General features: G+C 50.9%; 1 protein-coding gene across 2 annotated transcripts in view; it reads right to left on the bottom strand.

Moving 5' to 3' along the window:
• The window catches only part of MLLT1 (MLLT1 super elongation complex subunit), a 56,912-nt gene extending 50,071 nt beyond the window's left edge, over positions 1-6,841 (bottom strand). The window contains exon 1 of one of the 2 annotated variants that reach the window (XM_032465777.1): positions 6,627-6,841. In XM_032465777.1, the coding sequence (XP_032321668.1) occupies positions 6,627-6,638 (12 nt within the window). In that variant the 5' untranslated portion in view covers positions 6,639-6,841. The remainder of the gene's footprint in view (positions 1-6,626) is intronic. The other variant, XM_032465776.1, reaches the window with a different exon arrangement.
• Positions 6,842-13,960: the final 7,119 nt, after the last annotated feature.

Raw genomic sequence — 13,960 nt, 5'->3', positions numbered from 1 at the left:
GGAAGAGCTGGCAAGAGACCATGGGTACTTAGCAAGCCAGCTGTGACATCAGGGCAGAGCTCCCCTCTGCCCGCACAGGATGACAGTCCCCATGAGGCTCCTAGGGAAAAGAACAGGGATCGCCGGGACCGGTCCACTGGTGGGAGGGGTGGGGACTGGGATGGAGCACTTAGATTGGACACAACAGAAATTGCAGCCCAGCACATGCAGGTGATGGGTTCGAGGACACAGCAGCTGAGTGAAGGTGTCCCAGCAATTGTGCACAGTCCAGGCTGAAGGCAGAAAAGGACAGGCAGACAACAACGAGCCCGCTGGGAGGCAACCAAAGGAAGTGGCTGGAAAAGGGGCCCGAAATGGGAGTACTGGGAGGACTCAGGGTGGATGGAGGTGAGACCAGGAGACCCAGGCAGCTGGGATGCTAGGATGCCTCGTGGTGGCTGGCCGGGTGGGCAGAGTGAGGAGTATGGGGACATTTGAGGGGAAACACTCACCAAAAACTACAGGTGAAGGACTGAGCGTCTGGATAAACACGTAATGTTCCAATCAATCACAAGCTTCTATCTGCAGAGCGATGTTTATGAACAACGTTCAAGATAAACAAACCCAAACAATATTTACATAAATCCGAATAGGCTGTAATCACCATATACACTTACAAGTGTGTAAAGAACTCTGTCTGCCCTTCTCTCAGACCTGTTTTCACACTGAGGAATCGGGAGACAATCCCTGGATTGCGGGGAGGGTTACAGGTGGAAAATCAGACACGCATAATCACAACAATACACTGGTACTTTAGAGTTAACCCTCAGGTGATGAGATGTCACCGCAGATCCTGCTGTTCACCAGCTCAGCCGCCTTCCCGGCATTTCTGATCACGTGGGGTTCCTACCCAGGGCACACGAGCGGCAGAGCAGCGATTGTGAAAGAAGGGAAGACCACAGTTCCATCCAAGGGGGAAAATGGAAGCGCCAAAAAGACGCTCTGGAGGCCAAAGTAAACAGGAAGGTTCTGAAGTGTGATGGGTAATCTTTGCAGCCGGCAGGCCGGGCCTAGAGCTCTGCCCAGGCGGCATCTCTGCCCCGGGGGCTGGTGCCAGCTCAGCCTTGACACCGCCCAGACCCCAGGTGCCAACAACTGCACACCGTGGGGCACTCAGGAGAGGCAGTCTCCCCCAAATGCTAGACTCTTCTAAGAATTAAAGATGGTGGAATAACACAGATTTGGGGACACTATATTTGAAAAGAAATCACTGATTCAGTAAGACATTCAAGCTACACTGAGCCGGAGGCAAGCAAAGCTGAGCCCCCACCAACTATTTTGACTTGTCAAGTCCCGGTAATTTATTACACGGCTCAGCCAATTCCACCTCTGAGGGTTCTCCCCCCTTCTTCCTGACTCCACCTGGACTCCTCCTCCGTCCATCAGAACCAAAGGACTGAAGCAGATCAGCGAGCTGTTTCTCCAGAAGGGCGCCTGGCTCGGGAGGCTCACTGCCGGCGGGGTTAGTAAGCTCATGGCTGTCTTGGAGTGATGAGTCTCACCTGTCCCATGCTGCTGGGAGGCACTCGGCAGAACCTTCAGAGTGGACGGCAGGAAGTGGCACCCAGGGCCCGGCCTCAGTCACCACCACATCCCAGCATTTGGGGGCCACTTCGCCACCCACGCCCAGAACAAAGGGGAACATTCCAGGCCTGCTCTGGAAAGAGTTAACCATTTTAATTCTGAAAAATCATCCCTAAGACCTGCAACAGAGATGAAGCGGAGACTCGAGGGCTCCAAGGGCCATCTGGGGACAGTTACGTCTCGGCCGAGGGCCCCAGCCGGACACTGCCCCCTCTCCAGGCCAGCTGGCAGCAGGCAGTTTGAATCCAAGGGCCAGAATCCTAAGTCCTGCAAGCCAGGAAAACGGACCCCAGAGGGCGGCTTCCCGGCCACTTCTTCAGGAAGGAGCACAGCTCCCTCCAGGTATGGAGGGGGTGGGGGAGTGGAGACAGAAAGCCAGCCTGGGGCCAACAGCAACTCCCTCCCCAAAGTCCTTTCTTTCTCAGATCCTTCTGGCTCCTGGCCTCAGCCTGGCCCCAGAAGGCAGGTCTTTAACTAGTGAGTGCATCCGTAAGACTTCCCCAGATCTTCTGGTGGGAATTCACTTCAACAGATGCCCTTTCCTCTGGGAATTTGCACTTCACCAAGTGGCATAATTATGCCTGAAATTTGGCTACTGCATCTAATTCCCTCAGATGCTACAATCCCTCCCCTCCCCTCCCAGGAGGGGAAAGCACTGAAAAGTCTTTTCCCTCATCAGCCTGAATTGATTCTGCCAAGTCCAACTGTACCCAGCCTGGGGAGCAGCCACTGAATCAGAATGTGAGAAAGACGGCGAACGGACAGATGTCCCTCCATGACAATCCTCTCAAGTGAGGACTGCCTGCCCAGGGTCAGGACCCTCTCATGACAGTGGCAGGAGACCCTGGTCCTCTAAAGGCTAGCACACAGGGGCTGGTGGTCTGCCCTGCAACCTCTTCTGCCTCCATCCAGCCTCATTCCTTTGACCCAAGGCACAAGATTAATGACAAAGGGACAAGAAAGGGCTCAATGAACGTGTCACTGGAAAGTCTCCAAGGATAAGTGTATAGCCCATGAGGATATGTACACCCACCCACAGTCCTTAGAGCTGTCAGGCTGCTGGGAAGCCTGACCCTCCCCAGGTCTGGCACAGGATGTATACTAAACATGCAGGGAACGCCCACAGATGTGCAGCGGATGCACACACAGCTGACGTGAGGCTGTCTCCAGATCTCCAGGAAGCAGTTTTGGGAGATTTTGAACACGAACAACCCCAATAAAGGCATCTGTCACCAGGCCAGGTGGGCCTGGTGACAGAGGGAGTGATTCCTTCTATTTAACCAACAGTCGGTGAGGCCAAGTGCAAACCTTTGCATTAGAAACTATGACGGACATAAAAGAGATCAGGACTCTGGTTCCCACTCTCAAGTACTTCACAACGTACTTTCCAATTTTAAAACCTGGAGGCTCGACTTTCCAGGTGATAGTTGCAGAGCTGGGTGGGGGAGGAGCCCGTCACCCATGTTGGTGCTCTGCACCCCTCCAATGTTCTCTCTGCAAGGTCAGGGAAAGAGCGAGAGCTACCTGAGCACCCCACCGGGCCTCAGTCCCTCGTGGGGCCTTCCTGGGCCCGCATTTCCGCATCTGTAAAATGGACCCTCACTGTTAGAAACAAGCCTCCCTTCCAGAGCAACAGAGTATGGCCACAGGGAGCTGTCCCCAAACCCAAACCTAGGAGAGCCTTCTGAAAAGTCAGCAAGCTCAGTACAACTGTGGTTCAGCTGGTCGGCCGCCCACCTCGGGAACCGGGCCCGATGGTTCTGTGAAGGGAGGACTCCCTGGTCCTTTGGGAAGAGGACCTCCCAGATGCTGACACCACTTCCAGCTCCTTAGGCGACCCCTGCCCCATCCTCCTTTCCCATCTTTCCAGCATCTTCTCCGTCTGCAACCACACCCATTCCCTCCCCACCATCTTTAGAGATAAACCACATGCCTCCCAGTCATGACCCCTGAGTGAGCAAAGACCTGCCCCTGCAAATACATCATCCCTCCCCCCCCCAAAAAATACAAATCTCAAGAGGTGGGGGACTCAAACAGGTGGGGTACGGTCAGAGCAAAAGGAACCAGAAGGAGTTTCTCCTGGGAGCCCAGAGCAAAATGCGAAATCCCCCTTCTCAGCTGGACCTGAAAGTTCTAGAGAATATAACAGGAAGGGAAAGAGAACCAGAGCCTCCCAAAGCAAGCAGGCCCTCAGGGGAAAGCCCTGTTAGTCCCCATCACACCGAGGCTGTTCTAGTCTTGGGGCACTGGGGGAGGAAAGAGAGGCTGATTCAAAGCATTATTCTCACACCAGAAGTCACGCTGCACCACTTACAGCCCGCTCACCTGTTGGGACAAAAGACACCATTCTCTCCTGTCTCCCCAGGGGCTGCTGTCCCTGTGAGGAAGGGACACAGTTCCTGGGCCTCTCCCAAATTTGCATGAAAACACAGCCAGGGATGGAGAATCAGACTATGGGGCGGCACATACTTTCCTTTGGGGACAGGTTTCACTTGCAAATATGTGTGCAGAGATCCAGACCAGCGCTGACCTGCGGACCTGCTGCCTCGGTAGAAATGCGCTCTCTGCGCTGACCCATAATGTGGCTGGCACCTCAGTAGTGGTGACTCCCGGGCCCTTAAAATGTGGCCAGTGCGACTGAAGAACTGACTTTCTCATTCGGGTCCGTTTAAGTTGAAACAGTCATGAGTGCTTGAGGCTGTTGCACCGGGTGGCGGCGAGGTCGCTCTCTGGCCCTGGGTGCTCACCACCTCTGCAAGGCCACCGTTTCCCTCTGTCCCAGACCAAGACCACCAACTCTTCTCACCGCTCCATGTACAGGAATGACAACTGCCCAGAGAGCCAGGGCCCAACACATCACAACAGGGATGGACACACCTGGGCCTAAGACATGTCCCCGGGGGACCAGAGGGTGGGCCGAGAGGCAGGAGCCACATTCTAGGCCTGCGTGGTGCCCAATGAGACTTTCCCAGAGGTGGGCTTAGTTAAAAGTGGACACTGAAGGTACATCTCATTTTCTTTCTTAATACAGATCGGAAGCAACAAGCTCTGCCCCTTCAAGGGAAATGAACTCACACCACACCACCATTCAACTGTCATAAACGATTCCTTACCTCTCAAAAGAAAGGTACAATACCAAGGCTAAAAGGGAAGGAAATCATGGCAAGAGGGCGCCACAAGCACAGGCCTCAGCGATCCATGGGTAGCTGGACTGGGCAGGGGGGAGGTCTCCGTCCCCCACCCCTGAAACCCGACTGCCACACAGCACCTTACCAGACAGAGCCGCCTGAGTGGCGCCAGCAGCCAGGGACGCCCCAACCTGCCCTCACTTACGGTGGGGATTTCACTTGCCACCCCCACAGCCCCATACCGCCTTTCCTGGCCCCACGCCCCTGGGAGCCAGAGGCAGCAAGGGAGGATGAAGAAATAAATGATCCAATCTTGGGGGCCAAAATGGTCCTGGGCCTCAGGAGGGGAAGGGGCTTGGGGACCCAAGAGGAAACAGCACAGAGCTGGTGAAGGAGGGACCGGGGGTGGAGGGTGGGCAGAACAGCCTTAGGTTCACCAGGATTAGCTCCAGGTTTCCAGATCAAAGGGAGAGGGGCTGTGGGGAGAGTTGACGGAGGCTGGAGAACATCTTGGGTTTGCAGCAAGGACTTCGATGGAGGCTCCAAGATGCTGGGGAAGGCAGAGAAAATGAGGTGTGTTGAGGGGAAAGGGTAGTGGGTCACAGTCTCAGCATCGGACTGGGGGATGCTGGGAGGAAGCAGGTGATCCTAAACATAAGGAGAGAGGCATAGGGGTTCTGGAGAGACTGCGCCTCACTGAAGGGAGGATAACTGAAGTTAAAGGAACTAGACTGAGAAAATCTGGACTGTGGGAAAATGTGGGGAAGCGTAAACCAGGGTCACGGGTGCAAAGAAGGCCCAAGTTGAGGGAGTGAAGCATTTGGTGTCTGCAGTGTGTGTGGGCTCCAAGGCAGAGCAGAAATTGTCCCTGGGCCCGGTCAAAGAGGAGAGGGTCTGAAGGTGAAGAGACAGCCCCCTGAGGCCCTGGGGTCCACGGGAGAGTGGCTAGGGCTGAAACCAGAGGGGGCTGAGGCAGCAGGGTAGGTCAAAGGAATCTGAGGAAGCCAGGCCCAGGTCCAAAAAGGCGGATGCTCAACGCAGGCCTGGGTCCTGGTGGGAAAAGACCCAGGACCCCGCCAGGGTTTGAGGAGAAACAGGCGCTCAGGTTGAGGCAGGATCAGAGGGAACAGAGGGCACAGGCCTGAAAGAGGATGACGGGAAAGGTTAGGGTGGGCCTGAGTCTGTGGGAGGAGGAGGCTTCAGACTGAGGTCCCAGGAGTTCTGGGAGAGCTCAAACCCCAGCAGAGGTCAAATGTAGAGAAGAGGCGGCAGGCTGAGGGCTCATGGAGTTTGAGGAGACTCAGGGCCAAGGATCCAGAGGGGGAAGGAGACACCAACCGGTTCTGGATTTAGAGAGGAAAAGGGGTATAGGTCGGATCTGAGGGATCCCCGGGGGGTCTGCGGGGACTCAAGACTAGGCCAGGGTCCCGAGGGATGTCCCGGGGGGCTCTATGTCGGGCTGGAGTCACAAGAGGAGTCCCAGGGGGGTCTGGGCCCGGCCGGGGTCTCAAGAAACGAACGGGGTCTCTGGGCTGAAGTGGGGTCACAAGGGGCGTCCCACGAAGGTATGGGCCAGACCGGGCTTCCAAGGGGCGTCCCAGGGGACTCTGGGCAGCTGGGGGCCGGGATTCCCAGCGAAGTCCGCGGCGCTCCGCCCCGGCGGGGGTCGCGGATGGGGGAGGGGCGCCCCCGCCCCACATAAAGGCCCGGGGAGCGAAGGGCGCGCACAAAGCGGGGCGGGCGGGCGCCGAGCTGAGGCGGGGAGGCCGGACCGAGGAGGGCCGGGCCGGGCGGGCGGGGAAGGGAGGGAGGGAAGGAGGGAGGGGACCGGGGGTGCGGCGCGGGCTGCGCTGGGGCGGCGCGGCCGTTCCTCACCTGATTGTCCATGGCTGGCGCCCCGCCCCGCCCCCGGGCCCCGCGTCGCTCGCCGCCGCCGCCGCCGCCGCCGCTCAGCGCCTCTCCGCCGCCCTCATTGTCTGTCAGGCGCCGCCGCCGCCGCCGCCGCTCCCGGCCGCCCGCCCCGCGGAACCGGAAACCACCGCCAGCCCGGGTCGCTCACCGACCGCGGGCCCCCGCCACCGACTCGGGCCCGCCGCCCCGACTGCCAGCCGGCTGGGCCAATCGGCGGCGCGGACGGCCGCTCGTGGGGCGAGACTTCCGATCTGGCGGGGGCCTGCCGGGCTGCGGTCGGAGGGACGAAGCCCGCAGCCAATGGGAGGCCAGGACGGGAGGGGCGGGAGGAGGGAGGGAGGGAGGCGCGAGGCGAGCCCAGCAGAGGGGAGCGCGAGGTGTGCGCCGCACGTGGAGGGGGGCGGGGGCGGGACGGGCGCGCCGCGCCTGCGCATTGCTGCCCACAGGGGCGCTGCCTAGTAGTCAGAGCATCCCGGGGCGCCTCCCCGGGCCGGAGCTGAGGTGGCGGGTTAGAGCTCTAGGGAAGAATCCCCTGGGACACTTTTGTTTCCTGGCCACGTGTTGCTACTGTGTGATGGAATGAACCCTGGGCTCTGGAACTGCAGATTATTTTTCCAATCCTGGATCTGCACCATGGCCCGCCCGGTCAACTCCCTTCTTCCCCTGAGTCTCGGTTTGCATCTGTAAAATGGAGACAAACACAGTACGGTGTGATGCTAGTCCACGTTAATCCGAATGCTACACATTCGAAATCTACATTGACATAACTAAGAAGTTCACCATCAGGAAATTTATCATGCTAATCCCTCCAAAAACCGGTTTTTAGTTTACTCATGTTGATACACTTCACCACGACTTGTAAACTGTATTTAGATCGGACGTAAACATATCGCCCCATCTTTTTCAGGATCCTGCAAGCCACTTGTCTCTTGGACATTGGAACTTCTGCCTTTGATTTGAGGTCCCCTGAGTAGTTGTTTTTAAATCCTTTCTTATAACTAAAAATTAGGGTTTTCTACCTGGGTGTTTTTTCCCCCCTCCATTTCTGATGCAAGTATCAGCCAAGTATTCATTAGGTTGTGTGGCTGGTTGCTTTGCTCTGAAGAACAGCGCTAGAAAATCAGTAACTTTGGAATGGAAAGAAGTCCAGACAAAACTCTGAAGACCAGATCGCTGTCTCAGTACAGAGCAACACGGTACCTTTTCATCTAGGGCGGTTCGAGCTGGTGCGTGGGTTGGGGGTGGGGGTGGGCAGAGATTGGAGCTCATGCTGAGAAAATAAGCAGCAATTCTAATGTGAGTACAACCTCATTTTTTTTTTAATCCTATAACTGGATATAAGTAGATCAGCGGTTCTAAGTGGATCTTGAAACAGCAGGTTCAGCATCTCTAGGAGCTTTGTTAGAAATGCGAATTCTGGTCTCCTGGTCTACGGAATCAGAAACCGGGTGTATGGCCAGCTTGGGAAGAGGGGTGCAGCAATTTGTCTCTGAAGGAAGCTTTCCATGAAGACCCTTTAAATCTACAATTGCTGGGAAGAGGAGCTTCAGGAACTCAGCCTCCTCCCCCTTACTTAAACGGGAAATTAGCCTTAGGTTACATTCTGAATTGTTGAGGGTTTTCAAAACTGCATCCCCTGAACTCCCACTAGATCAGGTGTAACCCTCTGGGCATCAGAGAGAATTATAGGGAAATAACCTAAGTGTCCAACAATGGATGTATGTATAAAAAAATGTGTTCCATCCATCCAAAGGAGTAGTATTCAGCCTTAAAAGGGAAGGAAATTCTGACACCTACAACACGGATGAACCTTGAGGACCTTATGCTTATTGAAATAAGCCAGACACAAAAGGACAAGTGCTATATAATTCCATGTCTATGAGGTCCCTAGAGGAGTCAGATTCATAGAGACAGAAAGTAGGATGGTGAGGCCAGGGGCTGGGGGAGGGGGAGGGGAGGGGGAGTCCCTGTTTAATGGAGACAGAGTTTCAGTTTAGGAAGATGAGAAAGTCCTGAAGATGCGTTGTGGAAATGGTTGCCTGACAGTGTGAATGTACTTCATACCACAAAACTATGCACTTAAAAATGGTTAAAATGGCAAATGTTATATACTTTTTTACCACAATAAAAAAGTGGGTCATTTGACACAGTGAACATATAAATATACATGAGTCTATAATGATATTGGAACAACAACAAAGCATATGTTTCACCTTTGAAGATGACAGTTGTATGAACTCCTTGCGTAGCAAGCCTTTACAGCATGAAACCAGCCCAAGTTGATGAGAAAAGAAAGCCCTTCTTATGGAGAGATGCCAGCCAATAACATTGAAAAGAGAACAGAGAAGTCGCTATTTTATACCCCCTGATGAACTAATCGTTGCAGACACCAGTCATCAATGGATGCCCAAGCCATTAACCGAAAGGTTGATAGAGGACTGGATACTATTGTGTCCACCAACGATCTCCTCCCAGATTTCCTACCAGATACAAAATAACTTGACCGTGGAAACATCATACCACGGCCCCCTTGGTTTGGTGACCCCTTTCAGCGGCACCGCAGTAGGACAAGCAGATGATGGGCTCCTGCTAGGGTGTAATGGGAAACACACAAAACCAAAAACAAAGTGTTCTTGCCCCCAAAGTTTAAGTCTAATCTAATTATACCTTTAGTTCCAGTTTATGGCAGGAACACAAGGGATAGAGGACCATGGGAGAAGACACTGTGGAAAGCAATCAGACAAATCCAGAAGGTGGAACTCTCAGCAGCCTGGCTTCCCAGGGTCAACGGGATATACGGAAAGAAATGAGAACAGCCCAGAGTTCAAAGAGATGATGTCACAACCAATTGCAGTGTAAGGTCCTTCAATGGAGCTGGGGTTTGAACAAACCAGCTGGGTCAACTGGGGGAATCTGAACTTAAATTATATTAGATTATACTGAAATTCGTATTTGGTTGGGTGTAATAATGGTATTACAGTTGTGTAGAAAAAATGTCCTTATTGTTTAGCGATGCATAGGGGTGAGATGCCGCCTTTAACTTGCCTTTACGGGAACCCTCCTATGCTGTTGGTGGGAATGTAGTTTGATGCAGCCATTAGGGAAACCAGTATGGAGATTCCTTTAAAAACTAAAAATAGAGTTACCAGATGGTCCAGCAATCCCACCCCTGGGCATATATCCAGAGGAAACTCTAACTCGAGAAGATACACACACCCCAATGTTCACAGCAGCACTATATACAATAGCCAAGACATGGAAGCAACATAAACCTCCATCAACAGATGACTGGATAAAGAAATTGTGGTGTAAATATATGTACAATGGAATACTACTCACCAATAAAAAAGAATAAAGTAATGCCATTTGCAGCAACATGGATGGACCTGGAAATTATCATACTAAGTGAAGCAAGTCAGATAGAGCAAGACAAATACCATATTATATTGCTTATATGTGGAATCTAAAAAAAAAAAATGATACAAATGAACATATTTACAAAATAGAAACAGACTCACAGACATAGAAAACAAACTTGTGGTTACCGAGGGGGAAAGGAGAGGGTGGAGTGATAAGTTGCGAGTTCTGGACTTGCAGATACTAACTATTATATATAAAATAGATAAACAGCAAGGTCCTACTGTAGAGCACAGGGAACTATGCTCAATACCTTGTGATAACCTATAATGAAAAAGAATATGAAGAGGAGTATGTACACGTGTAACTGAGTCATTATGCTTTATACCAGAAATTAACATACTTCAACAACAAAAACATTGCCTTTAAAATACATTAATTTAAAAAATAGATGATGCAAATAATGGCAAACGTTAAGAGCTGTTAAATCTAAGTGATGGGCATATGGGGTTTCATCAAGCTGGTTTCTCTACTTTCCTGTATGTGTAAAATTTCTATAATACAAAGCAAACATTTTTAAAATGCATCCTTTGCCTAGAATAGAACCACAGTTTTCCTTCCTCTGGGAGGTAAACAGAGGGCTGCCCCATTTTCTCACTAGTGTGGCCATGTCATAGCCAACACGTGCTGTGCACAAGCTCCAGAAAATGAATTTCAAACTCAGTTCATCCTCACAATACTAAGAGGTAGGTCTTGTTGCCCCCATTTACTGGTGAGGAAACTGAGGCTCAAAGGAGGTAAGTGAGTTGGCCAACGTTACATGGTGAGTATGTGGCAGAGCCAGGGACCCACTGAGAGTCCAGAGCTACATATCTGTCACACTGTGTCTTAACTGAACACCTACCAGCAGTGTCTCCCCATGAGAGCATCTTGTACTTGTTTCCTGAACAAGGAAATCAGGGAGGACTTCCTGATGGGCAAGCGGGGTGAGGGGGGATTGAAGCTAAGACTTGAATGTCATTGAGGGTGAATTCTGACTTCTTTCAGAGGGAGGTAGAATGTTTGGATAGTAAGTTAGTAGGTGAGTTGGTATAGGACATTGCTCTGGTTGTATGTTGCTGCCTAGCAAAACGCCAAACTGAGTGCTGAGAACAACACTATTTATTGCTGGGCCCCAGTGCCTACGTCCCACCTTCAGAGATTCTGGTTCCATTAATCTGGAGTAAGTCAGGGTCACCTCCCCCCAACCCTTATTTTTAATCCAGCTGGGGATTGTCATGTGCAGACTGAGTTAAGAATTACTGAGCAGCAGTTCAGAACACTTTTTGTTGTTACTGTATCTAGTTTTATGGTTATTTGTGATCTATGATCAATGACTTGCTGAAGTGACACAATGTTTCCTATTTACATCAGTGTGAGCAAAGGGAGTAGGTTCAAAGGAAAACATCAAGCAGCTAGTAATAGAGCATCTGGCAGAACGCAGGATTGATACATGTTATCCTGATGTTACAAGAATCTGCAGTTTGGGCAGGGCTTGGTAGGAGCAGCTTGTCTTCTCCCCTCATGACGTGAACTTGCTGAGGCTGGAGAATCTCTCTAACACGGCTCACTCACCATACCAGCAAATTGGTGCTGGCCATTGGTGCTTCTTCATGTGGGCTCCTCCATGGGGTGGTCTTCCTCGCAGCATGGCGGCTGGGTTCTAGGAGTGAGTGTCCCCAGAGAATCGGGAGACAGCTGCATTGCCTTGGAGGGACTAAGCTCAGAAGTCACGTGGAGTCACTTCCATCATAGTCTAAACCCACCCATATTTAAGGGCTCCTTTACAGAGAAGCTTGAAGGTCACACTGTTAGAAGAGCATGTGGATGGGAAATACTGCTGCAGCCATTCTGGAAAAGACACCATCTTCCACGGTCATTAATTCCAATGTCTGCAAACCAGATCCTAGGTAATTATATAGATGATAATGATAAACTTTAATTTGCCATTAAATAAAGCCCAGAGTTTGTAGAATGAGCTACAAGGTCATAAATGAAGGCAGGGAGGCACAGAACCCCACCTCTTACTATCTTCCCATGTTTATTCTGCTCCCTACTATTTCTCGATCATACTGGGTACCCTCCCGCCTCCACATCTTTGTGTGTCTCTTTCCTCTTCCAGGAGCTGTCTCCCCCTAGGTATCTGCTTGGCTCACCCCTTCACCTGCTCCAAGTCTTTACTCAAATTACACCTTTTCAACAAGACCTACCCTGACCACTTCATTTAATCCTGCTGCCCCCAGCTCCCAGCCCTCCACTCTCTGCTCTAAGTTTTCCTTTTTCCATAGCACTTGTCACCTCCCAGTACATACATATTTATTTATTAAATCCATTGCCTACATCCCCGGGCTAGAATGGAAGCTCCAAGAGGGCAGGGATCTTTGTCTTGTTCACTAATGTTTCCCAAACACGCTGCCTGGCACATAGTAGCAGCTCAATCAATGTTTGTTGCATGGCAGGAAATAATACTGAAACACATCATGAGAAGTCCTTATCATTTCTCTTCTAGTCTTTCTAATTCTTTAAGAAGATAGTCTTGGCTTGGTGTTCATGTTTCTTAAACTGCTCTCTGGCACCCTTTAATCTTCCTTAATGACAAGAGAATAGGCTAAGAGTTCAGAGCCTGGGACAGGTGACTGTCTGGTACAGGGCTTCTCGACCCTGCCTGTTCATTGATGTCCCTTGAGAAGTGCCAGGGCCCACCTTCAGAGATTCTGGTTTCATTAGACTGGAGTGAGACGGGGCCGCCTCTCCTACCTCTCCTTTTTTTAAATTGAAATATAGTTGACTTACAATATTATATTAGTTTCAGATGTACAACCTACTGACTCAATATTTTTATCAATTATACTCCATATGAAATTATGATAAAACCTTGGTCCTACTCCCTGTGTTGTCCATTATATCCTTGTAACTTATTTGTTTAGTAACATTTATTTTATACCAAGTAGTTGGTACCTCTTAATCCCCTCCACCTACTTTGGCCCTTCCCCCACCCTCCTTCCCTCTGGTAACCACTTGTTTGTTATCTGTATCTTCATAATACAAATAACATTTTTTTTTTTTTTTAGTTCAGCTGGAGATTCTAATGTGCAGATTGGATTAAGAATCACTGAGCTGCAATTAATAACATTTTTTCTGTTGTTACTGTATCTAAACTTATGGTTATTCTTGATCTGTGACAAATGACTTCTTGAAGTGACACAATGTTTCTTGTTTAAACACATCAATACGAGTAAAGGGAGGAGATCTATTGCCCCCCTTCCCTGCCCAATTTTCTGTTTTCATGTAAAAGACAAATAAACAACTTGACCCCCACCCCCCAAAAAAGCAAATAGTAATTTGATCATTGGGCAGAATGCATGATTGATACATGTTATCCTGATGTTACAAACAATGAACTTGAAACACAAGTCCGGCAGCTAGAAAGCAGCATCTTGGGCCTGAGGAGTCTAGCTTCAGCCTGTAACTGAACTGCTACATTAGGTCTCTATCGCCCTCTAGTGGTCCAGTTTATTTGCACCCAAAGGGAGGACTCTGCATTTATTCCTCTTTCACCTTGTAGACAGTTCAGCCCTTCCGGATTTTTTTTGGAATCCTCTTTCTGGCCTCCATCCTGTTCCCTGTACCTCCCACTTTCCTGCCAGCCTCAAACATCCAAACAACCACTCATGGCAATACTGAATAAGACCAGGCTGAAACAGAGCCCAGTAGGGTGTCAAAGATCTACCCCGGATGAACTTCAACTCAGAGCTGACCTCGACTGGCACACTGAGACACTCAATCTTTATCCCATAGGCAATGGGGAACCATGAATGGTTTTGGAGCAGACCCAAAATCTGTGCAACAAGGCATTTCCCCAGAAAAGGGCAGTGCACCGGACATTTACAATGTTCCCCCTC

The sequence above is a fragment of the Camelus ferus genome, chromosome 22 (genome assembly GCF_009834535.1).
Source record: "Camelus ferus isolate YT-003-E chromosome 22, BCGSAC_Cfer_1.0, whole genome shotgun sequence".
NCBI lineage: Eukaryota > Metazoa > Chordata > Mammalia > Artiodactyla > Camelidae > Camelus > Camelus ferus.
The sequence above is the reverse complement of the archived record's forward strand: the minus strand, read 5'-3'. Positions and strand labels throughout refer to the sequence as shown.